A 24,960-nucleotide genomic window follows, 5' to 3' on the forward strand; every position below is an offset into this window, starting at 1 on the left:
CCAAGCTTATTTAAACTCTTTTTCTCTTGAAAAATAAGACATGAGGGAATTGAATAAACTCATTTAAAAGTTTAAAATTTTGTGTTCTCCTTCATACATACCTAATTCAAGTCTTTTCAAATTCAAGATCGAACACCTAAGAAATTTCTATAAAATGGTTTGTGAAAATATATACATATATATCGTAATAACATGAATATATTCATCAAAGCTTAAACTATTTAATATATTCAAACTAATTCATTCAAATTAACTTAACGTGAATACGAATTATATGACTTATTAATCCATTTTTTAGGTGTTAATGGGAGATGTCATGCCATGGACCAATCATCAAACGACAAGTCTGTCTGAGAGGCCATAAGAGACCAAAAAGGGACAATAAATTATTCTTAATTTAATTTATTTTTCTTTTCTTTTCTCAGCGGTGACTTAACCGACAGTCTGAAGCCAAAAGCTAAACCTCTTTGTCTAAATGGGGTAAGGTAGCCCTAACATTCCCTATTATGTTCCTTGTCCCTACAATTTCTTGTTCATTACTAATGACAAAATTGGGACCCCAATGCGCACGGTCACACTTAATTCATGAATATTTCATTTTACTAATTATATTTTCTTTTTATCCATTTAAACTTTAGACATATTCATTAAAATTTATATTCCAATTTTATCATCACTCATTATCTAATTGGTCACTAGAAGCCTCATCCTTTTTTTTGACATGCTATTTACGCGGGTAATTCTTGATCACGAGACTTTAGCACAAAGAAGGTTGTTTTAGAACAATAATGAAACTAAGAAATTGTTCTGGGCCTACTTGCTGATGTGGTAGAAAAACCTTAAATAAGGTTATCTTTAAAATGGACAAGACGAGACTTCTCACTGTGGGTAAAAGAATGGCAGTGAATGAATCTAATACGTACGTGAAGAGTTGTATTAAAAAAAATTTAATAGACAAGCTCGTCTTGTGTCGAAAAGTTTTAACTTTCGGGTTAGAGGGTTTTACAATGTGATGGTAATGATAAAGGAAGACTTGTACTTTGGAAAAGAAATGGTTTGTGTTAATAATTGTAATTAATTACTTTTGTCTTTTCTCATTAAATTGAAGTGGTTTGTTTGTTAACTGTCTCAATAATTACCACCATAATTCTCCATCTTGGAGAGTTAAATGCACAACAAGTGTTCTAATTACTTTGCACAATTCAAATGTGGGAAATCTGACATCGATTTGACGTCAAAATAAAATAATTTGAGATTAAAAATTTGATGATAAATTATGAAACGCACACGACACTAAAAATATAGACACGTTTGATACATTAAACTGTACAAAATAATAATAACGTGTGAATCGTCTTTTATAGTCGAGTATTGTCCGAAACATTTGTAACTTGTATAGTTGAGTGTAGTACGGTAAATGAATAGAGAAATTTCAGAGTCTATAAATGTAAATTTATGGTCTAAAGCTATAAAAATTTGGTACCAAATTCAGTGCTACATATATTTTTTTCCACAGCATCATTTAACGTACCAGTTCTTCCTCGTGACCTATACGCTTCTTCACCCCCACCGACTATCATCATTATATATATATATATATATATATATATATAGAGAGAGAGAGAGAGAGAGAGAGAGAGAGAGAGAGAGAGAGAGAGAGAGAGAGAGAGAGAGTTTTCTTAACAATTTGTCATGTGCTATAAAAAAAAAGAGTTAAGCTGGCTAAAACGGGGCTTGAGCCTGTTGAAACGTATCTAGTTTCAATCCCGTCACGTTGTAAAAGAAGGCTTATTCATATATATCAAAATTAGGCTCCATTTTACAGAATTTATAAATTATTTATAAATGATAAAATTTTATTTCAAGTTTATAAGTACCGTCAACTTATTCATCATGTTTCTTTATTTAATTATAAATTAAATCATCCATAAATTATTTGCAAACAGAGACTTAAACATATTACTATATAACATTAACTGATGTACAGGTTGATTTTATTTTATTTTTGACCAGATGTGTAAGTTATTAAGATAAAATTAATTTTTTTTACTTGTTTCAGAAAATGCTACTTAAAAATATGTATGTTGTTTATTAATTTGAAATTGGATCCACGAAATTTAAATAATTGATTATTTTCTATTGCTTTTGTTTCTTTACTATTTGAATATATTTTTTTAAATTTCAATCACCGAACTATTAATAAATATTTCCCAGAGCAAAAGCTGGTATAGAAAGAAATAAGGCCCCGTTTGGGAGGGATTTTGAGAATTGATTTTTTGATCGTTAGAAGAAAAGTGGAGTACACCTGTGAGAGAAGAAGTCAAAAATTACGGCTCGAATAGTGAAATAACGGTCAAAAAATTAATTTTTTTTGGATAAAAAATTCCTCCCAATCAAGCTGTAAATATAGTCCATAAAAAAGAAACTTGAAATAAAAATGCATGAAAAGTTAACTCATAAACCACTTTGTTTCCTTGATGGAGAATGAAGTGACATGAACCACCATCGACTTCTCAAAGCACATCATTCGCATCATGGAGTAGCCTCCTATTATGGGCAAAGTGGAAATCAGAGTTCAAAGCCTTCACCGTACACAGAGTTTAACAAATTTTGATTCTAAAAGAATTAATGAATCAAAATCCTCTAGAATATCCTCGTTAATCTTTATTTGCAACTCGATTGTTAAAAATGTGATAATCAATATAGAAAGAGCTTCACAAAGTTTAATAACAAGATCAACCATTTAAGATTTTCAAGACTTTTGTATCAAATTTTAAAATCTTAACGAACAATTCGATATGTTTGAAGTTTGCGTGAACTATTAGTCATAAAATTAGAAGATTTTACAAGAGGATTGTCAATTATTCCTCTTAATTAGATTGATAAGTGAATATAACCCCATAAAGTCCATATTACTTTCTAAAATAGATTTTAATTATTTCCCAATAAATTATTAGTGCAGGATTGCAATTTTGGTGGGTGGGTGTGTGTGTTTATATATATATATATATATATATATATATATATATCCCCATGTCCAACGACCACAGATGGGTTCCTACCGTTGGTTGGTTTACAATTCTTTATTTTGTGTACCGGGCGGGCAAGAGAATGACAGCACTACTCCAAATGCATATCAAGCCGGCTAATAATTGAAAGATCCTGGCTTGGCTTGGCTAAGCTGAGATGACCAGGGAATTTGCAATATAGCACATATTGGTATAGGGTGGCTGTGGTGGAAAGTGGGCCCCGAGAGAAATGATATGTCTTGGTGGAGTTGGAGTTCAGTTTGGCGGCTCTGCTGTCTGGCGTGTGCTAGCCAGTATCATTAAGTTGCCCCCACCCCACAAAACCTCGCCCACCCAACCCAAAAAAATAGTAAATAAATAAAAATTCCACGTGCTATTTACATTTACTAATTAACCTACAAAATTGAGTTAACAAATTTATATTAGGGCTTCAAATTGAGAGTCCTAGCTCAATTCCATTTCCAATGTTAATTCTTGATCATATCTTGTTCAACATATTCAACAGCTATAATAAATATTTGTCACACGAAGGAGCTCAACAGTGTCGAATAAGCATGAATATAATTATGTCGAAACGCAAAATGTAACAAGGTAAGAATTTATTGGTATAATTGGAGGTTATTTAAGAAAGATCTTAGTTTCGATTTTTACGGATTGATGCATGCAGGTTAGCGAACTTCTGGATGTAAGTTCGTTTGTGCTGCCCTTACTCCATCTTCGCTTTCCCTACCGAACATAAAATCATTTTTGTTTTTCATGATGTAAAGTAGGGATCTTTATAAATATAACAAATATCGTAGAATATGAATAAATGAATGTTAAGCTCTTGTTTGGTCTTCATCAGTTTTAAAATACGTTTTTCCTTTCTTATTTTTAATCATATATTCTTCAGTAAAACATTATTATTACACGCAAGTCCTAAAAATTTCTTTATTTTTTAACTCCACATTCTGCATCAAAATACTATTCTAAAATATATTATGGAGAAAAATGAGATTCAAACAGGCTCTAAATATACTATTAACATTGCTTAAATAATAATAAAATAATTATCTGATTCGATCCAATATACTAAATTAATAATCTCATTAGATGCATATGATAATAATTTTATTTAAAATAATATACGGCCCAACGAAAATAGGAAATAATCACTGATTAAATATGTAAAGTTTTATAACATATATTAAAGAACCTTTTGCTAGAATACTTCCATTTTTATTTTATTTTTTCAATTCAACATTTTTTCTAAGAAATTATAATTAGCCCTTGTTTGGACTTCATTTTAATATGATTTTGGAAAAAATATCTTTTGAAATAGGATTTTTTTTTTGGAAAATGTATGATTATAAAGTAAGGCAAAGTTTTGAGTTTACGTTAATAATATTTTATTAAAAAATGTATTAAATTAAAATGGTGACCAAACAGGGGCTTATTGCTTACTTTTTCTTTGTGCTAAAATAAAACTCAACTCATCCTAGTATTTTTACAATGCATTTACACTTTTGGTATATTTTCCATTTTTTAAAAGTAATTATTTAAGGTTTTAATGCTTGAATCTTTTTTTTATTTTTTTTATTTTTTTGGGAAAACACATATATTATGATTCCTTGGTGTATTAAGTACCTTCTGAATAATCTGTGTCATATGGCTATTACATCATCATCTAATTTCAATGTGATAATTCTGGTATTCATTATATTTTTAAGCATCGACTAAAATTGACTTCATATTATCTATCAATAAATCATAAATTATTTACTTATTAGTAAATTAACCTCTTTGAAATAATATATTTTCTCGACGCCAACATTATATTTTGTAGAGATTTTACTGTATATACCAAAACTTGAAATGTTCAAATCACATATTTTATTACAAATAACAAATAAGTTTATATTCAAACTACAAAAAGAAAAAAAATAAAGAGGAAAAAAAAATGACGAGCCCGAGCAGCCCACGAGCCGAACTTTGACGAGCCGAACCGGCTCAACCCAATTGACATCCCTATCTGTCATACTATTTGAATAAAATTATTTGTACAAATAGAAAATTACAAAAAAATTTACAGATGATGACATGGCGGGCATTTACCTTCCTAGTGTAATGTGAAAGCCCTTGCCACATCTACATTTTGTAAATGAAAGTGTAAAGAGAAGTGAACTATACAAGTATCAAACTCCATAATATTTTGCTTGATAGAGAGTTACCTCAGATGCTTTAACTTGATTTATTTTGTAATAAAAATCAAAGCAGAGCTTAAAGAATTGTGTCTTCGTCGATTCAAGCTTCAAATATTAACTCATTTGGAAGTTTGCTTATAAGTTATTTCTAAACTAACAATTTTAAAAATAATTATTTTTAATTATTTAAAATTGTCAATTAAGTAAACTATTTATTTTGAGTGTAACTTTGCCTTACTGTTAAAATATGTATCTCTGTTATGTGAAAAACCAAAGTTAATTTCTCTATTTTTCGTTATAATTTTCAAGTTTACTATTACCTTCACACAACGCTCTCAGTCGCTTGCATCTAATCTCATTTACACAAGCAAAAAAGAGCTTGACTACAAGACCCGCTGGTACTTTGATATCAACTCTTTCCCACTTGAGCATGCGCTATGTTCCAAGAGTTCGGTTTACAACCATTCAAGAAATACTTGAGCTGAGTCTAGTATAGTGTGAAACAGTTGTATCGTATTTGTATGGATATTAGAAACACATAAACTTAGGTCATGTTTAATAGTCTTGATTTTCCATGGAAAATATTTTTCATTTTCATCCAATTTGTATTGTTTGATTGCTAAAAATTTCCATGGAATTTGTTTTCCAACTTCCCTCCACACATGTGCCAATTCCATGGTTTTGTGGAAAATCAATTCTTCCCATTTTTGTGAGAATTGGATTTCCAGCCACTTTTTTTTTTTAATTTTTTTTTGCGATTGAAACAAATTCTATTCCCAATTGTAACAAATTTTGTCTTTTTAGTTGACAATTTTCATGAAAACAAAGCCAAACGTACACTAAAAGATAAAAAATTTCAAGATTTTTCAGGTGAAAAATTATATCAATTAAATACATTTAATTGTCAATTTCCAGTAAAACGAGTTTTATGTAATTCAATTTTCTGGAATTCGTTTTCATTCCACTCAAATTTTATCCTTACAATCAAACGGACCTTTATTTCAAAATATTTATTTCTTAAGTCAATTTCAACAAAAATTATTAACCTAGTCAATTTTTTAATAATGGAAACAAAATTTTGGAAGTTTCAAAGACAATAACCTTGTAACGTCTGATGGAATGCTGAGACGTAGCCTTGGAGTATCATATAAGGTAGAAGCCCTTGAGAAATACAAGGGTCACAAAAAAGTGCACAAAGGTACTTTAACCTCCACAAAATATTGAAAACCAGGGGAGAGTTTGGGCCCAAATAATTTCATAATGACACAGCAATAACATCATGGTACACGTGGCTTAATCCCATTCGCTGTTAGTGACTTCAACCAATGATTTTGCGGCATCTATAATATTTCTTATGGCCCACCAGGTTTCATCATCACCTCCTACTACCCTGCAAATGCGGATAATTTTATGTTACAACTTGCATCTACTACTAGTTTTATATTTTATACTGTAGGCCCACGTGGAATTGTCCCTATTGGTTGTTTCCCAAGATACAGTGAGATAAAAAGACGGAAATGTCCTTACTCATTGCTCAAATCTAGCAATTTTGGTGGGGAAGAAATCCAACTAGTGTATATTTCTGTATAATAATTAATAGTACTCCCTTTTAGTAGTGTTTTTGACAAATTTGGAGAGGATGAAGAAATATCATAAAATGATGTCACCTTCTTTATTTTCCTTTTTGTTTATTTAAAAATATATCTTTTTAATTTCGGAATACAGCAAGTATTGATACTAAGCTCATTAAAACGTTAGAGAATCAGGTGAATTTTTGAATGTCATTAACCATCGTAGAGAGGACTATCACCTACAAATATTACCAACTGCACTTGTTTATCACATCAGAAACCCATATTTAGCCCTTGTTTGAGCCCCATTTAGGGTGAAAATGTACTTTTGAATAGTATATTGATGAAAAATATGTGATCAAAAAATAAAGAAAATTTTAAATTTATGTTTAATATTATTTTATTGAAAAACGTATGATTGAAATAATATCAAAATACTATTCAAAAATGTATTTTTTTCAAAAGAATGAACCCAGACAAGGGCTCAGCTTCATTATTTTTTGGCACTGAACACTAATTTTATACAAGAATCAGATGTACAAGGATTTGGCTGGACCCACATATATATTGTACTCATTGTTTCACATAGACCTTTTCTTTTTCCATGGATGTATATGAAAATGAAAAGATGGTAAGCAGTCTTCTCATTTAATTCAGTATGCAAATGATGGGTTTACAAAAATATCTCCACTCACTTTGGCCTACATCTATGCGTATTCATACGCTCATCTTGAGTATTATATACTCATTGAAGGTATAATATACTTGTTAGAGCTCCCAAATAGTATTGAAATTAGATGCATATAAGTATATGTATAGAAATGATTTAATGAGTCTCGGTGTTCATATATGTTAAGCATCGATAACATGATATGTCAATTTATTGGTGGATAATAAATTTTAATTCAAATCTCGAAGAACGAAAAGGAAGAAATGATTATTTAGTTAAGCCTTGATAATATATGTTTGACCTTAATTGGGACTTTAGACGGCCTTTTCTTATATCAAAATTTAGCCCTTGTTTGATCCCCATTACCTGAAAATGAAAAATTGGGGGAATAATATTTTTTAGAAAAATGAGTGGTTGAAAAAGAAGGAAAAGTTTTCGATTTACGTGTAATATTATTTTATGAAAAATTGTGTGGTTAAAAATAGGAGAGAGAAAAATGGAATGTAATTTAATTTAATTTAATGGGGATCAAACTGGGGCTTAGTCAACAAAAATGGATGAAAATAAATTTTAACATGATAAAGTATTACTCTAAAAATCACTTAGGTCATCTTAATGGTTAAAGAACGTCTCAATGTCATCACCTCTTGTGTGAGCTTGAGGTCCTAAAGTTTCTTTCTCGGGAGATGTGCTCATTCTTGGGGTTGCTCATCCGAAGGCATGACAAACTCCTGAATAACCAAGTGATCCACCAATCAGAAATCATGTAAACTCTTTGGTTCGGTTGAGCTCTAACAACTATCCAACACAATCAGTAAAAATTAAAAGTCTATTTTAAAGAACACGATGCATGGCATATTATGTCAAATTATGCTAAAAGCTCCTCAAACCACATTCTCATCACAAGGCCGGCCCCAAGAATAATACATTTTTATACCATGGAAGACTGTTCGAGTTAATGCCTATAGGCTCATCCTCATGTCATATATTGCTACAAAGTTATATTATCAAGTTCACTTTGATTTTTTTCAATGGCTTGGATGTGAGGTATTATCGTGCTAGAAATAGTGGCTACACCGATGGAATTGTAGTGGCTTTTGGGCTTCCATTAATTAAATTTTGTATTAGACTCGTACTTCTTTTATATAATATAGTTTGTTTGAAAGTAATTTTATACGACAATTTTTTTTATTTTTTTGCATTTCATTTAATTTGAAATTTTAGTTATGTGTTTGTTTTGAAATTGTATATTGGATTATTATCCGCATGTTACAATATAAACTATATTCAATAAAAAAAATTAAAAATATTATCAACGAATTTTATTATTTTAATAAAACTAGTTAATCATCATTGGATTTTTAACAAAATATACTGTGGTTTTTTAATGTTAAATGGTTTTCGTCCCTATCCTTTGACGATCAAAGTATCAAGTTTAAAACTATCTACGGAATATTTTCATCGTATCTTTTAGTTATGTGACTTAAATGAATGATTATGGTGTTGTCGAGGTCCTATTATTCTAGTAATCCTTGTCCAATGAATCCCCCTCTCCCACCCCACCCAAATTTAAGTCTAAGCCTCCTTTTGGCTAATTTTTAAATGATTTATAAATTATCTATAGATGATCAAATTTCATTTTCAATTATACAATAGACTAAACTACTTTTCACTTATCCTTCATTCACTATTATTTATTTATTAACAAAGTTGTTTATAAATTCTTCCCAAATAGAGATAGAATGTCGAGGATGATCACTTTCTATTTTTCCTTTTTTGTTCAGCCCTATCTTCCATCATTGTTTTTGTTGGGATTTGGAGTCCTATTTCAAATGTTATTTGGCAGCTGAATTCTATATTATAAACTCAAGACTATCTTCATGTCGAGTCGATGAGACTTCTTTTCCAATAACACATCATCATAATTGACGACCCATACATGATTGTCACAGCCTGCCTCAAGCGATGCCCTTTTCCATCCATCTTCTTTAAACCAAGAAGATATCACACAATTCATTAAGTTCTGCCTTATTTCTACTGTACCATATTGGAGGATTCAAAACCATTGTCTTCACCATAATCTTTCTCTATTGTGATTACCAATAAAGTTTAACTTATTGGATGAAGTTCTATTCCCAAAAGTCCAACTTATTAAAGGAACTTGTAAGACATTTGTTTGCATTTTCCAACACTTTCAAATGTTCAACTTATTCACACGTCAATTATTTTAATTTTTCTCAATGGAAAAGACAAAGAATTGTTAAAATGAAGTCAAAATAATTTCTTCTTAGGTGTTGACACTCGTTATCCAACATCGACACTCGAAACCCAATAGCCATCCGTTGAAATTCACGTTGGCAATTGTCGAACAGGTTAGAAGTTTCAACACTGAGGTTGGGAAGTGTTGCTACTTAAAGTACATATAATAATTATATTTGTCCACCTCCTATTATGAGTAGTCGGTAAGAGATTAATTAAAAAAATTCGGTACACGTGATATCTTCCTAGACCATAATAGGCATAATCTGGAAATTCATATTCTATTTTCGAAACTTGCTCCGTCGAATATCAACAGTATCTGGTTGTGCCAAAAATTCCAATGCACAATTTTTACTAAAAATATTCTAGAAGCTCTTATTTCTTGGAGATACATATGGCCTTATAAAAAATATTAAATGAAATTTGTATATTCTAGAAGCTCTTATTTTTATATTCATGTTAAAAAATTAATTAGGAAAGTATTAGACTCATGATCCAACTGTCGGACTTATTATGTTAGAATCTTACATTTACACCACAATTTTTATTTCTTACATCATATTTTTATTGTACTTAAGGTTCTTAATCTTTACTCATTATAACACTTACATCAACGATTTTTCATCCCATTCTTATCATCTAACTTTTGAAATGACGCCCAAAAAAACTTATTATTCCATCATATTTTTAATAAATAAATAAACAAAAAGCACAAAAAAAAATTCTTTTCTCATTTCAAAATATGAAAAATAAAATATTTTAATATAAATCATCATCAAAGAGATCTACTAATTAATAGAATATTAAAAATAAGAATTCGACGAAAAATAATTGCTACAATAAACAAAGATTAAAGAGTTCTCTTTTCTTTTTCTTTTTTTAAAAAAAAAAAATTGAGTTATGTGGATCATAAAGTTGTCTTAACTACAATCACTTTCTAGATATAATAAATCTCTAGGTTAATTATTTGACGAAGGCTTGTCGAACAAGTGTATGATTAACCTTTTTCGTGTGCACTCGTGTGTGCACAATAGAAATTTTGGACGAATAAAGTTATAATAATAATTATCTGTAATTTTATTGTTACCTATACTTGTCACATTCTCAAGAAAAGAAACCCTAGCCAGCCTAACAATGGGTAATTATTTTAACAGGAGAAATTATATGATTGCAAATTGGTTTATGAGTCCCATTCAATATTATGGTCACAATTATAGTTAATATAATATTATAAGAAAATGATAACATTATAGTGGAGAATGAAAAGCATGGGAGAAAATTGAAATGATTAGTATAACATTACTTATAAGTGATTATGTGATATATGTGTGTAATAGGGGGTGGGCACGGGTCGGTTCTCTTTAGAACCGAACCGATCCAAACTTTTCGGGTATATAGTAAATGGAATAGTCGGGTCCAAATATAATTATGGAATCGTTCGGGTTCGGTTCCGTTCGGTTCGGTTCCGTTAGGTACTATAATTAAACATTTTAACATTTATAACAACATTATATAAATACGACTAATGATACATTTAATGGTTTTGGAATGTTAGAGACTAGTAAACTACCTTGTTCAAATGAAAGCTACGATCAAAGTTTCGGTCGGCGGAAGTCACAGCTTCGATCGGAAGACAGAGTGTCGGCCGACGATTGTTTAGGTTTTAGAATATTAGCGAGATTGCAAGAGTGAGTGCGAGAGTCGAGACAACGTTATGCACTTTAGTGTAGGTATTTAAGGTTATTTAGTGGATTTGATCTTGTTTGGCTTAGAAATGAAACAATAAAATGGGTAATTAGGTTAAAAATTAAAAAATTAGAAATGAAACAAATTATTGGGCCAAAAATTTGGATTTAGAAATCATTAATTTGTTCATTTGTTTAGAAAAAAATTAAAATTAAAATAATTTGATTTACTCAATATAAAAAAAAAAATAGAAAGATTCGGTTCTTATTCGATTTTTCGGTTCTTGGTCTATAACCAAGAACCGAACCGTACCCGTCGGTTCTCAATTCAGATACCCGTTCGGGTATTTAATTTGACAAGAACCGTCGGGTTCGATTCGGTTCGGGAGATTTGCCCAGCCCTAGTGTGTAATGCCATAATGTCGAAGTGCAAACAAGAGCAAGAGGATATCATTCATTGGGCCTGGAGCAATGTAAAATGGAAGCCCAAATCGTTCAGAGCCCAATTCTCTACAAGACCGGCCCAAGAATGAATCTAAAGATACGAGATATATAGTTTCAAACGAACAATTGAAACTCCACTTTGTGTTATAATAAAAATTAAATTTGACTTTAATGTGATCAGTATTTGAAGATAAAGATTTTAAATTAATATATTTTTTCTTTCTCAAACATCTTAAATTTTTAAACAAAAAGTCCTATTAGAATATGTACCAAACATTATACATTTTCATTCCAATAAACATGATAAGTTCTATTTTTGGGAAAAAAAAAAACTCAATAATTATGTGCTGGCTAACATGTATCATTGGAATGGATACAGATTTAACTTCTAAAACTGAAAAAAAAAATAAAAATAAATAAATAAATGATTTTGGATAATTCAGGGACCACTTTGCAAAATTAAGAAGTATTCCGATCGAATTGCAGACCATTGGTATTTTAAGAATGATATAAATTCTCATAAGGGGTTTGTTTGGAGAATGGAATAAAGATAAACTAAATCTACATATACGACATAAACTAAATCTACATATACGACATTATGTTAAGAGCTATCGAGTAAAGATTAATTTCAAGTTAAGGCACGCTATGGAAGATTTTGTATATGGAGTTTTGTTGGGTTCTCTTCCATAGGAGAAGATGGATAAGGAAGAATCGAGCACCACATTAAATTTTGACAGTACGGTGGAAAGAGAATTCAAGTTGATATGAATTGGATGTGGAATGCTACTTGTACATAATAAAGTTAAATAATAATTTATATATGATGAAATTATTATTATTATTATTATTTGGTCGAAAAAATTTTGATTCAATCATATTTTACCATATCATGTAAGTAAATCATTATGTACATGTAGCACAATCGATATATATGAGACTTGGAGATTGCATGACTAAGGTAGAGGGGTTTCTAATAATTAATCGAGTTAATTGAGCATAGAGCTTGGTGAAGAAGAATTGTTGGATGTACCTGATGTTGAGCTAATGACTCAAATTAGGTTAGGAATTTTCAATATTGCGTAGGAGATTATAAAGATTGCATACTCGACTTAAAGAAATCAAATTACATCCAAAATTTTTTCTTTTTACACGTTTTAACCTAATTTCACTAGATTTTCTTACATTTTAGGACTCTATTAGGGTTATGGACGTCGCCTATAAATTAGAGACTTCTCTGTCATTTTTAAAGAAACATTTTTGCTGTTCAGTTATAATCTCTCCATATTGTAGGGTTTAATAAAATTCATCGTTCATCTGCTTAATTTCTCTATTTCTACTTTACTTTAATCTTGTTTTCGTGGTGCGATATTGAATATTTTGTTATTGCCATTAAATCTCAATTTTGCGTCGCCTTGGGATTAACAAGTGGTATCAGAGCTCAGCTTGCAGATTCTTCGTGATTTAGTTGAGATTTTTCAAAGATGAATTCGTTAAAGTATGAAATTCCGCTATTGGATCTCAATACAAGATTTTCGTTGTGGCAAGTAAAGGTGAGGGCCGTGTTGACGTAAATGGATCTTGACGATACTTTGCTGGGTTTTGAGAAGATGCTAGCAAATTCGCCTATGGAAGAGAAACAACGAAGGGATCGAAAGGCTCTAGCGCAGATTCATCTTCACTTATCCAACAATATTCTGCAGGATGTCTTGAAGGAGAAGACGGCGGCTACTTTGTGGTTCAAACTGGAACAGTTGTGCATGACAAAAAGTCTGACAAGCAAACTGACTCTAAAGTAGAAGCTATATTCCCATTGCATGACGAAAGGAGGGTCACTGCAGGACCATCTTGCTGTGTTCAAGGAGATTGTTGCAGATTTGGAGACGTTGGAAGTAAAATATGATGAAGAGGATCTGGCCTCGATCTTATTGTGTTCGCTACCCAATTCTTTTTCGTTATTTCGTGATACTATATTGTATAGTGGGACACGCTGATCATTGAGGAGGTATATGACGTCCTATTCTCAAAGGAGAAGATGGAGCTGTTGGTTGGAGATCTTACATCTAGGGGTAGGAATGCTCTGATTACTCATGGTGATCGACTGAGAGATAGATCAAAGGTAAGGTACAGCAATGTGTATTGTTATTATTGCAAGAGGGAAGGACATATTAAGAAAGATTGCAACAAGTTGTAGGTAAAAGTGATTTACATGCAAATCATGCTGGGCAATTAGGTAACGAGACTGGCATTATTGAGAATTTTTCAGATAATGGAGATGTAATGTTAGCTATATCTGATGGAGAATCCAAACCTGGGGAGTGGATTCTGGATTTTGCATGTTCGTATTATATGTATCTCAATAGGGCTTTGTTTCAGACGTATGAGACGGTAAAGCAAGGTAGAGTTGTCATGGGAAACAACCAATTTTGTCGGGTTGCAGGAATCGGTCGGATCAGATTGAGGCTACAAGATAGGACGGTGAGAACACTTGATGAGGTTCACCATGTTCCAAAGTTGACAAAGAATCTCATAGTGCTAAGTACCGTGGATGTAAAAGGGTATTGATAGAGGTGGAGTTTTGAAAGTTCGAAGGGGTGTCTGGGTAGTACTGGAGGGATGGAAGAGATCCCAGTTGTACATATTGTAGGGAAGCGCAAAACCAATTAAGAAACATTTGGACAAGTTTAGTACCTTGGTGGAAGTTCAGTTTAGTACAGTACATCTTGTAACGAGCTCTGAGTTGGTTAAAAACACTACTAGGGAGAGCGTTGATGATTTCGTTTTGCCTCCAATTTTAGCAGATACACTGTATTCAGTTGCTAGGGTTGGACTTATAGAGTGTAGATACGATGGTGTCACTAATATTTGGAATGCTTTAGGGGACGTTCAAGGTGATAGTTCTAATAAGAGGCCTTCGATTGAGCATGTAGTATGGTTTCAACTATAAGGTGTGTTTCGATCCTGTTTGGTCAACAGTAATTCTTCGATGGAATTTTGGGAGCCCAGGATTTGGGTTTGGGTGTCACTTGTGGATTTCGTGCAGAAGATGATGGTTTAACGATGGAGAGTTGTGATTACTGTGCTGAGGAGATTGGTCAGTTCATTTTATTGTAGACGGATTTGAAATATAGGAGTTTCGTTCGTCGCACCGAAATTTGAGTCAATGTGAAAATTGTTGAGCTGGTGACTCAAATTAGGTTAGGAATCTTCAATGTTGTGTAGGAGATTATGAAGATTGTGTATTCGACTTGATTTGAAAAGAAATCAAATTACGTCTAAGATTTTTTTCCTTTTACGCGTTTTAACCTAATTCCACTAAATTTTCTTACTTTTTTGGACTCTATTAGGGTTATGGACGTGGCCTATAAATTAAAGACTCCCTGTCAATTTTAAAGAAACCTTTTTGTTGTTCATTTGTAATTTCTCCATATTGTCAAGTTTAATAAAATTCATCGTTCTTCTATTTAGTTTCTCTTTTCTGCTTTACTTTAATCTTATTTTCGTGGTGCGATCTTGAATATTTCGTTATTGCCATTAAATCTCAATCTTTCATCGCCTTGGAATCAACACATGAGCGACCTAGTTGGTAGTTTTGTGGCTTTATGGAGCAGGTGGATCATGGGATAGGTCTTAGGCATCTACTAGAGGATAAGTATTACTGGTTATGCCAAGATACTCTTATCTTATTTAAAATGTATTTTTCTCTCTTTATTTTTCAATCGCATTCTCAAATATAATAATATTACACATAAATTCAAAACTTTTTTCCTATTTTTTAACCATACATTTAAAAATATATATATATTATTCCAAAATACCTTTTTCTAAACCCAAAATTTGATTTTAATGGAGCCCAAACAAGAGTAAAATAATTTCACGAAGATTTTGAGGAAGCTATGGACTTTTCCAAATATGGGGTTCAGTTAGTCCATACAATCACTTTCAAGTAGTGAGCTCGAAAAGTACGCAGTCCAAGAGATACTTACTCAACATATGGCGTGGGAATAAGTATGTATGGGGTACAATTATTTAACTTTTCATTATACTCCCATCTCCGGATTGAAAAAGTTTTATATGTATATTTTTCTAATTATTTTAATTTTTTGCATTAGAAAAAAAAATCCATGCCACCTAGAAGTGGGTTCTTGGGAAGAGAAAAAGAAGGAAGGAAGATAGAAAGCGGCCTCTTATAAAGGAGTCCATATGGCATGATTGATTAAAGATTGATACCTCGTCCAAAATTTTCACACTGAATGCTGTTAATAATAAACATAAGAAAGTGAGAAGGGAAAAGTTACTTCGCGCTGTCCGTTTTTATTATGCTTCAATTTCGAATAAGATGTCATTTTCTAATTGGAAACATGTGAAGAACACAATAAATTAGGGACAATATATTTGAACTCCTTGCCATTTTTGGCGTAGCTAAAAAAATTGATAAATTTTTTAATTAAAGTCAGCAACTAATTTTAATTACACATTTCGTTTGATTTACAATTTTTCAAATATATTTCATCACTTTTATCAAAATTTATTGGAAAACAAGAATTTGATACGATGAGATAGAAACGAAGACAGTGAATAGGTTACCTACTGTTAACGGTCAAAGCGAGCCCCTTTATGAACTTTGTCCTGAGCACATTACTTAGATCGGTTCTAGAAAGTCATGTCGGGACGAATTAAGAAATCGAATATGTTTTTACAATTTGACTTTCCATATTTTTAAATAAAGTCTCATCCTTGTAGCTAGATCTAGATGCAAACTCGGCAAAATAGTCCTGTAACTTCGGGAGAAGGGGTGCCTCCTCACAAAGGGGGTTGCAGTGACCAGGCCTGATCTCTACGCATTTCACCACTCCATCGGAAATTCCCTCTGCCCCTACCATATTCCACCTTTTATTTTTAACTAGGGGCCTAAGAAAATATATATGAACACTAATTTAATTTTATTTCACTACTTTGATCCTTCTTTTTTTACTCGTATTGAAGATTAGAAGTCCTAAAATTTCATGTTTGGTTTAATTAAAGAAGTTGATAAAATTTAAAACAAAATTAATAATTAATTTTAACCAAAATTCATAAATTTTAGATTACATACTTTATCAATTTTTATCAAAATTTACTTAACTAAAATCAGGGATCACGGTGTATAATGCAACCGATAATTTGGTCACCATTTTCCTTTGAATCGCCCTTGAAGTCTAAACCGCCAGCAAACGGCACTTTGATTCCCGGCAGCCATGTCTGACCGCCGATGAAGTCATCGACTGAGAATTGTTCAGCTTCATCAATATCCGTTATGACTTTGAAACCAGGCCATCTCACTCTCCCTTGCGTTGAACAACCTGGACCATAATTTTCATATTCTCCATAATAAAGAGTGCTTAAGACCAACGGATCATACCCCTTCATTTCCAGCCACCCTGCCGAATCAATATATACGTCCAGTAATGTTTTCATATAAACTGTGCGTGAATACAGCATCCATGGCCGTCCCAAGTAACCTTTAAATTGACTTATAATCACAGGGACAAGGTACAGCGCCGCCGTAATAGTGCAGTTAATGATGGAGATGCCGGTGGGTTGATTCGGGTCTGTTCGGCCCTGTGCTGTAATAACCATCTCTTGTCCATTGGGAGGTTTTCTTTAAAAAAAAATGAAGCAGTTTTGGAAAATAACAGCGGCATTTCCAAAAATGAAGTCTATAGTGCCGTATATATGGCAGTCTCTGTAAAACTGGCGCTGTGAAAATGGACAGAGTGTGTCTTGGTATCCTCAGAAGCCGCACCGGAAGAAGACGAAGCGATCGGAGGCTGATAAGAGTGCAACTGCTTGATAGCCCTCTGCTCCTGCAGAGTTGCAAAATGTGATATCCTGCCCAATGAATCCATCACCAAGGACTTCTGAAAGAAATAATTCAACTGTTTTTGTAAGTATTCCGAGTCAAGAAAGCGATGAAAAAAAATAAAAATAGTACTTACGCACAGTTGAAGTGTCAATATTTGAATAGTACCCTTTTGAATAGCTGTTGCTGCCAGTAATAATGGTTTTCCCCATACCATCTCCCACAAGCATGATATTGTTCATTTCATAGCTAATTTTGAGATATTCTTGATACATCCCTTGCTTAACATAAATAACAAATCTTTCGCTATTTTCCCTTTGAAGTGATGCATCAAGAGCCTCCTGTATTGTGCCCAAATTTCCAGATCCATCTTGAGCAACCACAATATTTGGATTTACAGATCAAAACTGCAAAACTTTTCGATCTTTGGGTGAAAACCATTTAGGAAAGCCCTTTTGAAATGTTTGTTTCTCCACCGAGGCAGAAGCGGCATTGATGGCCAAAGTGTTAGTAATTAGCTTGGAAACATTGTTGGACGTTAAGGGAAGGATGTTACCTGTAATATTTAGTTCAGTCAAGCCTGTTTCACAGGTGTGGATGTTCGTTAGGGCAGCGCTAAGCCAAGTTTGTACGTCGAACGAGGTAGGTTTTTGGGCTGAGGTTTGGGTCGACTTGTTCAAGTGGCGAATGGTCATCTCGCAAAACACCCTGCAGGCGGACAACGCAGCCTTTTCGTGCTTGTTAAGGTATTTTGGTTTTAAGGATCTGATGTGATTTAGTCCATGAAATGTCTGGCCTAAGGCCATGTCGACTGCCATGTTTAGGAATTTGGATCTTCCAATAAATGTTACATTTTTCACAGGCCTCATGTCGAACTTGCACGGATTGGGATGTGGCGTTTGGTGGCACCACCAGATTATGCTGCCGGAGCCGCCTCCTGCCGGAAAGATTAATAAGAGACATAAATATGCTGAAAGTACAAAGAATGCAAATTTCATAGCTATTGGTTTAATCCTCTATAGGAACCAAATACGAGGATCAGTCTTTGTCGCATTCTTCTCCGAAATATAATTTGTAAGACAATATTTTGTTCTTCTATATATTTAAAGATTTCCATTTAAGAAAATTGATTTCAAAGTATTAAGTGCAGAACATAAATTCGTGACATGCATAATATTTCCTGTTGATTGTTATAATAGTGTCGTAGAAATTGCCTATTAAAGACTGGCATTATATATATGTTTTAACTCACATGAAATTAAATGAGTGATTATTTTTGTGTTTAAACATGAGATAGTTCATGAATTTGTACGTTTAATCAATAACAAATAGACTAATTTATTTTTGTGTTACTTTATTTTTCCAGGGAAAAAAAAAAAAAAAGAAGAAACTTTTTGTATTACTAATTTTACCAAACTTTTATGAGCTTGTTTGGGAGTAATTTTGAGAATTGATTTTTTGACCGTTAGGAGAAAAGTGGGGTTCACCTATGAGAGAAAAAGTCAAATATGATGGCTGAAATAATAAAATAACGATCAAAAAATCAATTTTTTGGGAGAAAAAATTGCTCCCAAACAGGCCCTATATTACTAAGGATTGCGATGATTTCTTGTGTTTATTACTTGATGTCTTCTAAATTTGTTCAACCATTTTTTTTATCTAGATAATGCATGTGATCTTTCGATTAATATACAATAAACATGAATAGAAGGGAAAAAAAATCTAATAAGTAATTAATTGTCATAATGGCATGACATGGACAAAATCAATCAACAAATAAATTGCAGAAAATAATCTGCAAATATAAGAGACTGATCTGATCAGAGCCCCGCCGTAAATGGCACACCGGTAGACGGCAGCCATGCACCGCCAGCTATAAGGTTCGAAACAGTGAACCGGGATGCCACATTTGCACTAGTAATAACATGGTAGCCCGGCCACTTAACCCGGTTTCTTGTGCCCGCCGCCGGTCCAAAATTATGGTATTCGCCATAGTACAAAGTGGACAAGGCAAAATTCGAGTCTTGCCATCTCAGCCACCCATCTGGACTCACCAAACTGTCAATAAAAGACTTGAGAATTACAGTTCTTGAATACTGCTGCCACGGCCGGCCCAGGTAGGTTTTGAATTGCGCCACCACTGGTTTAAGGTCCGGCGCCGCCATGATCCGCGAGTTTTGTATCGAAATTCCGGAGTTCTGAAAAGGGTCACCTCTTCCTTGAGCTGTTATTACATTTGCTTGACCTACTAAGGGTCTTCTTACGTAAATAATACAGTTTTGGAAAACCACAGCAGCATTGCCGAATATGAAGTCTATGGTGCCATATATGTAACACGTTTTATAGAATTGACGTTGTGCATGGACAAAAAGCGTGTCTTGGTATCCTTCGAAGCTGCAGGCGTAGAAAACCGAGAGATCGGAGGCTGAACGGAGGGCGACGGCCTGACCGTTATTCTGCCCGGCTGTGTTCCGGAATGTGATGCCACGGGCAATAAATCCAATTCCATCTACCCCTGAAAAAAGTTTTCAGGTTAGCTTGTGTTCTAAACTAAAGATTACTTGATTAATGAAGAAGTAATTATGATATTATTAAGAAAGAATTGAGCTTAATATATATTACAAATCAACATGTGAAGCAACTAAGCTGGCTTAATGCTTTAAAAGTGTCTGAAAGAGTTATTGTGCATGAAGGAAACATGTTTGGCTAAGTTCAAAATAAACAATGGATCTACTTAATTTGCAATGGTTCTTATAAGTTGATAATAATCTATCGTATTGACTAAAAACTGTCAACTCTATTCCTTAATTTTAACTGCAACGAGGAATTTTAGATGCCATAATCTGAATAAATAAATATATTCTATATCTAACTATTTAGCTCCTGTTCACTTTAGACAAATATCATATTTTAATAGATTTTGATAAAACAACCCGAGTCTCATACACAATCATTCTCTTACGTGTCCGTTATAGGAGAGCTTAAGTCTATCTTAACTTTCATGAATTTCTATCGCCTTCTCATAATTAGAATCCAAGATCTCTGCATATCAGAGACTTAAGTCAAATTCTAGTATCAATTGAGCAACTAGGCTTTCCCATAGCGAATGATATGCAAGTGAATGGTCGGGCACGAGGCTCATGTCGTTACAAAGAACGCACATTTTTTCGTAACGACCCATCCTCTATGTCCAAGCCGTTAACGACCCAAGTCTCGTGTAATTGGTACCAGGATTCAAGTTAAGTATTATTTAAGGAAAATATCATGAGTTTGAATCCTAAAAATGCGATAGAAATACATAAAGGGTGAAATGGGCTTAGGCTCTCTCATAACGAACAGTACATAAATTAACGGTTTGAGGATACAGGCTGAATCGTTAAAAAATGTTTGGTCAAAATTAATTATTGATTTTGATAAATTTTAATTCAATTTTATAACTAAACCAAACATAGACTTGGAACTTTTAGACGAGGTAAATAAGACTACAACGTAGCATGAGATGAGAGAACTGAGCCTTACCAACAGTTGCAGAACTGTATGTTGTGAACCCCTGAGGAACACTTCTGCTGCCTGTGATTATTGTATATCTCAATCCATCACCAACCAGCGTCACTTTATTCATATTTCTATTTATTGCTATATTCTCTCTATAAACACCTCTTTTGATGTATATAACCACTCTTCCATTCCCAACCCTTCTTGAAGTTGCATAATTTATAGCTGCCTGAATCGATCTGAAAGCTCCTGATCCATCTTTAGCTACAATCACATTAGCCCGTGAAGCCAGTTGCAAATCCGCCAACAATTTTCTTTCATGAGAAGTAACCCAACTAGGAAATTCATCGTCTTTTTGCTCCGGCTCCTGACCCAATAACCCGCCATTAATGGCTAAGCTATTGCTTAGAAGCTCTGAAACATTGCCTGATACAATAGGAGATATGAATTTCGACACATTTAATTCGAGGGATCCTGTGCGACAAGTTCCTATGTATGTAAGAGCGGTACTTAGCCAAGTTTGTGCATCAAAATCAGTGAAACTGTCATTGGTATTGATGCCTTGTAGAGTACTATTCAATTGGATTATTGTATCATCAATGAGATTACGACAATCCCTCCATGCGACAAGCCTTCTTTTGCTTCGACAACCTTGTCCAAGCGATTGGGCATGAGTTTGCGCGTCAAGGGCTCGTTCCATTGCTACTTTTATCGTCATTGTTCTGAAATCCTGTCTCGATTTAGGTTTCGAACATTCTGGGTCGCGTCCCATGAAGTACTTGCACTGCTCGGGGTGAGGGGTCGTGTTGCACCACCAATTAATATCCTTTGATTCGTCGTCTGCCAAAGCATGATGATCGAGAAAGAAGAAAGACGAGAAGATGAAGAAGAAGATTGTAGTCGACATAATAACTGTGTACGAATTTACAATTATTACAAGTTTAAGAATCTTATAACTTTTATAAGGGTTTGTGTTTTTGCACATAAATATTGGAGGTGGAGTGACATTATATGGAGGGAAATGGGCATTTAAAAATGTGATATTCAACGAGTTCATACATTATCTTCGCAATGACGAGATCCTTGTTTCATGGATCACTGCCATTACACTCAAGGCGTGAGAGAGAGAGAGAGAGAGAGAGATAGAGAGAGAGAGAGAGAGAGAGATTTTCTTCTTGTGCTGTCATCGCGTAATTAATTTGTTGGAAAGAAGAGGCATCTTCATAAGAAAGTCTTCAATGAAATGGCTAAAATATGTGTTTCTTGCAAGAGATTTCTTGACCTGAATGAACTGCTTAACGATTTTTGCGCCATGAATATTTCAGCTACGGATTAGTAGGGAACTCCTCGATCTTTACTTAAATTAGCATTTGAGTCTTCAATTTTCAAATTTTAGCACCAGGGACCCATTATTAGACTTCATCAAATTTTACGATGAGGTGTCAAAAGAATGAGAGGTAACAAAGAAAAATATATGAAGAAAACAATATTTTTCCAGCCCCAACATCCCAATCCCTACCCTTGAGTAGTCAACAACTCTTGCCTCACAAGCCCCCCATTGCAATCCTTGTCATGTCCTCGTCTTTAACTGTTAGAGAAAAAAGGGTGATCTTGTTGATTTAGAGTACCAAGATGAACTCATCAAATTGGAAGAAACCCCAATTTTATTTGATTAATCAAGAAAACAACCAAAAGTCAAAAAATGTAACACTGGAGTATAAATAGTAAAAATTAGCAAGAGAAGAATTAATCGGTCAAAAGACATGTTCAATAAAAGTCGGGGCCCTCCATTGCACTAATCGAACTTTCATTAGACGAGAGTTGGATAACTAGCTAGCTAGGTTTAGGAGCTCGGTGGCAAGAAGAAGATTATCACAATTTTGAGGATAAAATAAGGGAAGATTTACATGGTTGAGTCATACTTTAACTCGGCATAAAGATGTCCCTATTCGTAAGTGTGACATAATTCAGATAGAACAAGTTTATAAGAGTGAGGATCGTATAAAAGTTAACTATGATCTATGTTAGTTTCTAAAGATCTACTTATTTAAAATTTTGCAATAAATCTAATAACAAACAAAATGACAAAACAGATGCATGTAATCGACTCCAAATTTAAGAGTTACTTTTTTCGTTCACCATTTTTTAATTGGCAGATCATTAATTTATGGTCAAAATGGACCCAAATCACACTATGACTCAATTGCTATAAAAGTTAAAAGCTAAGGACTCGCAACAACAAAATTTTGTTGAAGACTTGGATTTGCTCATTTAAGTAAAAAGATGAGACCTATTGTGCAATTTTCCTGAAAATAGAAGAAAGTCAAAATGGACGTGTGAACCGCTGGCCGCCGCAATGACAAAACGAAAGCAATTTGTTGAGTATTTTCCGTACTTGTAATGTGAATTAATCATTTAATTAAGAGATTAATTAATTCTTAAGCAGTACACAGAGAAGTAAATGATGTACCCTTCAAGCAAGAAGCCTATATTCCACCTTTTAATTAATTAACTAAAACAGATGTCTGAACATGCTTTCATTAGTGGGTTTAGCCATGTGCTGTGCACTCAAAGTTGGTATTATACAAGAGTAGATTACCTATATTATCTTTTACTAGAAGATTTTCATTTTTCTATCTTTGCCTTTGGGATAAGCATTCATGAAATATCCTGGAAAATACATGACGATTTTCAAATTTTAAAATATCTTGCTGTCATTCAACTAGCAATCTATATCCATATTTCACATTCAAATATATCGTGCGGCATCATACTATGATACTCTTATCAGGGGCGGAGCCAGAAAATTTGTTCAGTGCAGACATAATTTAACCTACGTCGAACATTGAGTTTTGGTCATAAATTTAATGATGATAAAACTATAAAATAAATCGTGATAATACTAAAAGTGACAGTTTATAATTAAACGTGCTCCTTACAAGTTTTCATATTTTGATATCGTTGTACAATAACGTTATTATCAAGTAATTGAAAACAAAAACAAGTAACTGGAAGCAAAAGCAAGTGAAACCCAAATTAACTTATGCCTAAAATCAAGCAGAATACTCTCAATCTTAGCACAACTTTCAATTTAAATTCACAAATCACAACATGTATGCAGAATGCAATCGACAAAACTGATAACTAATACATGATTTTAAATTAGCAACTTGAATCTAACCTTATTAAAACATCCAATTAAGTTCACCTCGGATTGGATTTGCGTAAGAGCTAGGTTGGGCTACTGGTAGGTAGTGGTGAAATTGAATCATGGGCCATTGCTAATATTAAAAAAATAAAAAGAAATAAATATATTTTTTATTTGTTTGAGCCTATTGGACATAGTGAGGCTCTGCCCCTGACTCTTATTATTGGCCACATAATAGCCAACTTAAAAAATAATAATAATAATAATAATAATAATTGCACATCACTTGCTTACATGGCCCCCATTGAGACCATGAAATAAATGAAGGCGAAGTGATGCCATCACCTTAATCAAAGTAACATATAGAGGCGAAACTCCAATCTAAGACAAGATGACATGATACATTGGTAGCCTGTTTTCGAAGCAATCAATTAATACAAGTGTATAAGAATTTTACACGTAGACATGGTGGATCAAAATCTGTTGGCCACTTAATTGGAAATTGAGATTGTTTCGCGTGAGTAGTCGCTAACAATTAAAAAGGGATCAGACGATTGTGTAAGAAACAAACATTTTGAGACAAGTCCTAAAAAAGGGTGTTTTATTAACGATGATTTACAATTAGAATTAAACA

The 24,960-nt window shown here is 33.1% G+C and overlaps 1 protein-coding gene and 1 pseudogene across 1 annotated transcript; both read right to left on the reverse strand.

Moving 5' to 3' along the window:
• Positions 1 to 16,971: 16,971 nt before the first annotated feature.
• Positions 16,972 to 18,489, reverse strand: LOC111403726 (annotated as a pseudogene).
• An 895-nt stretch (positions 18,490 to 19,384) lies between these two features.
• Positions 19,385 to 22,194, reverse strand: LOC111403923 (probable pectinesterase/pectinesterase inhibitor 59). Its single transcript, XM_023032948.1, has 2 exons — positions 21,203 to 22,194; positions 19,385 to 20,198 (listed from the first exon to the last, which is right to left on the reverse strand). The coding sequence occupies exons 1-2, from the start codon at positions 22,161 to 22,163 to the stop codon at positions 19,504 to 19,506; spliced, it is 1,656 nt and encodes a 551-aa protein (XP_022888716.1). The 5' UTR covers positions 22,164 to 22,194; the 3' UTR covers positions 19,385 to 19,503.
• Positions 22,195 to 24,960: the final 2,766 nt, after the last annotated feature.

The sequence above is a fragment of the Olea europaea genome, chromosome 1 (assembly GCF_002742605.1).
Source record: "Olea europaea var. sylvestris chromosome 1, O_europaea_v1, whole genome shotgun sequence".
Lineage (NCBI taxonomy): Eukaryota > Viridiplantae > Streptophyta > Magnoliopsida > Lamiales > Oleaceae > Olea > Olea europaea.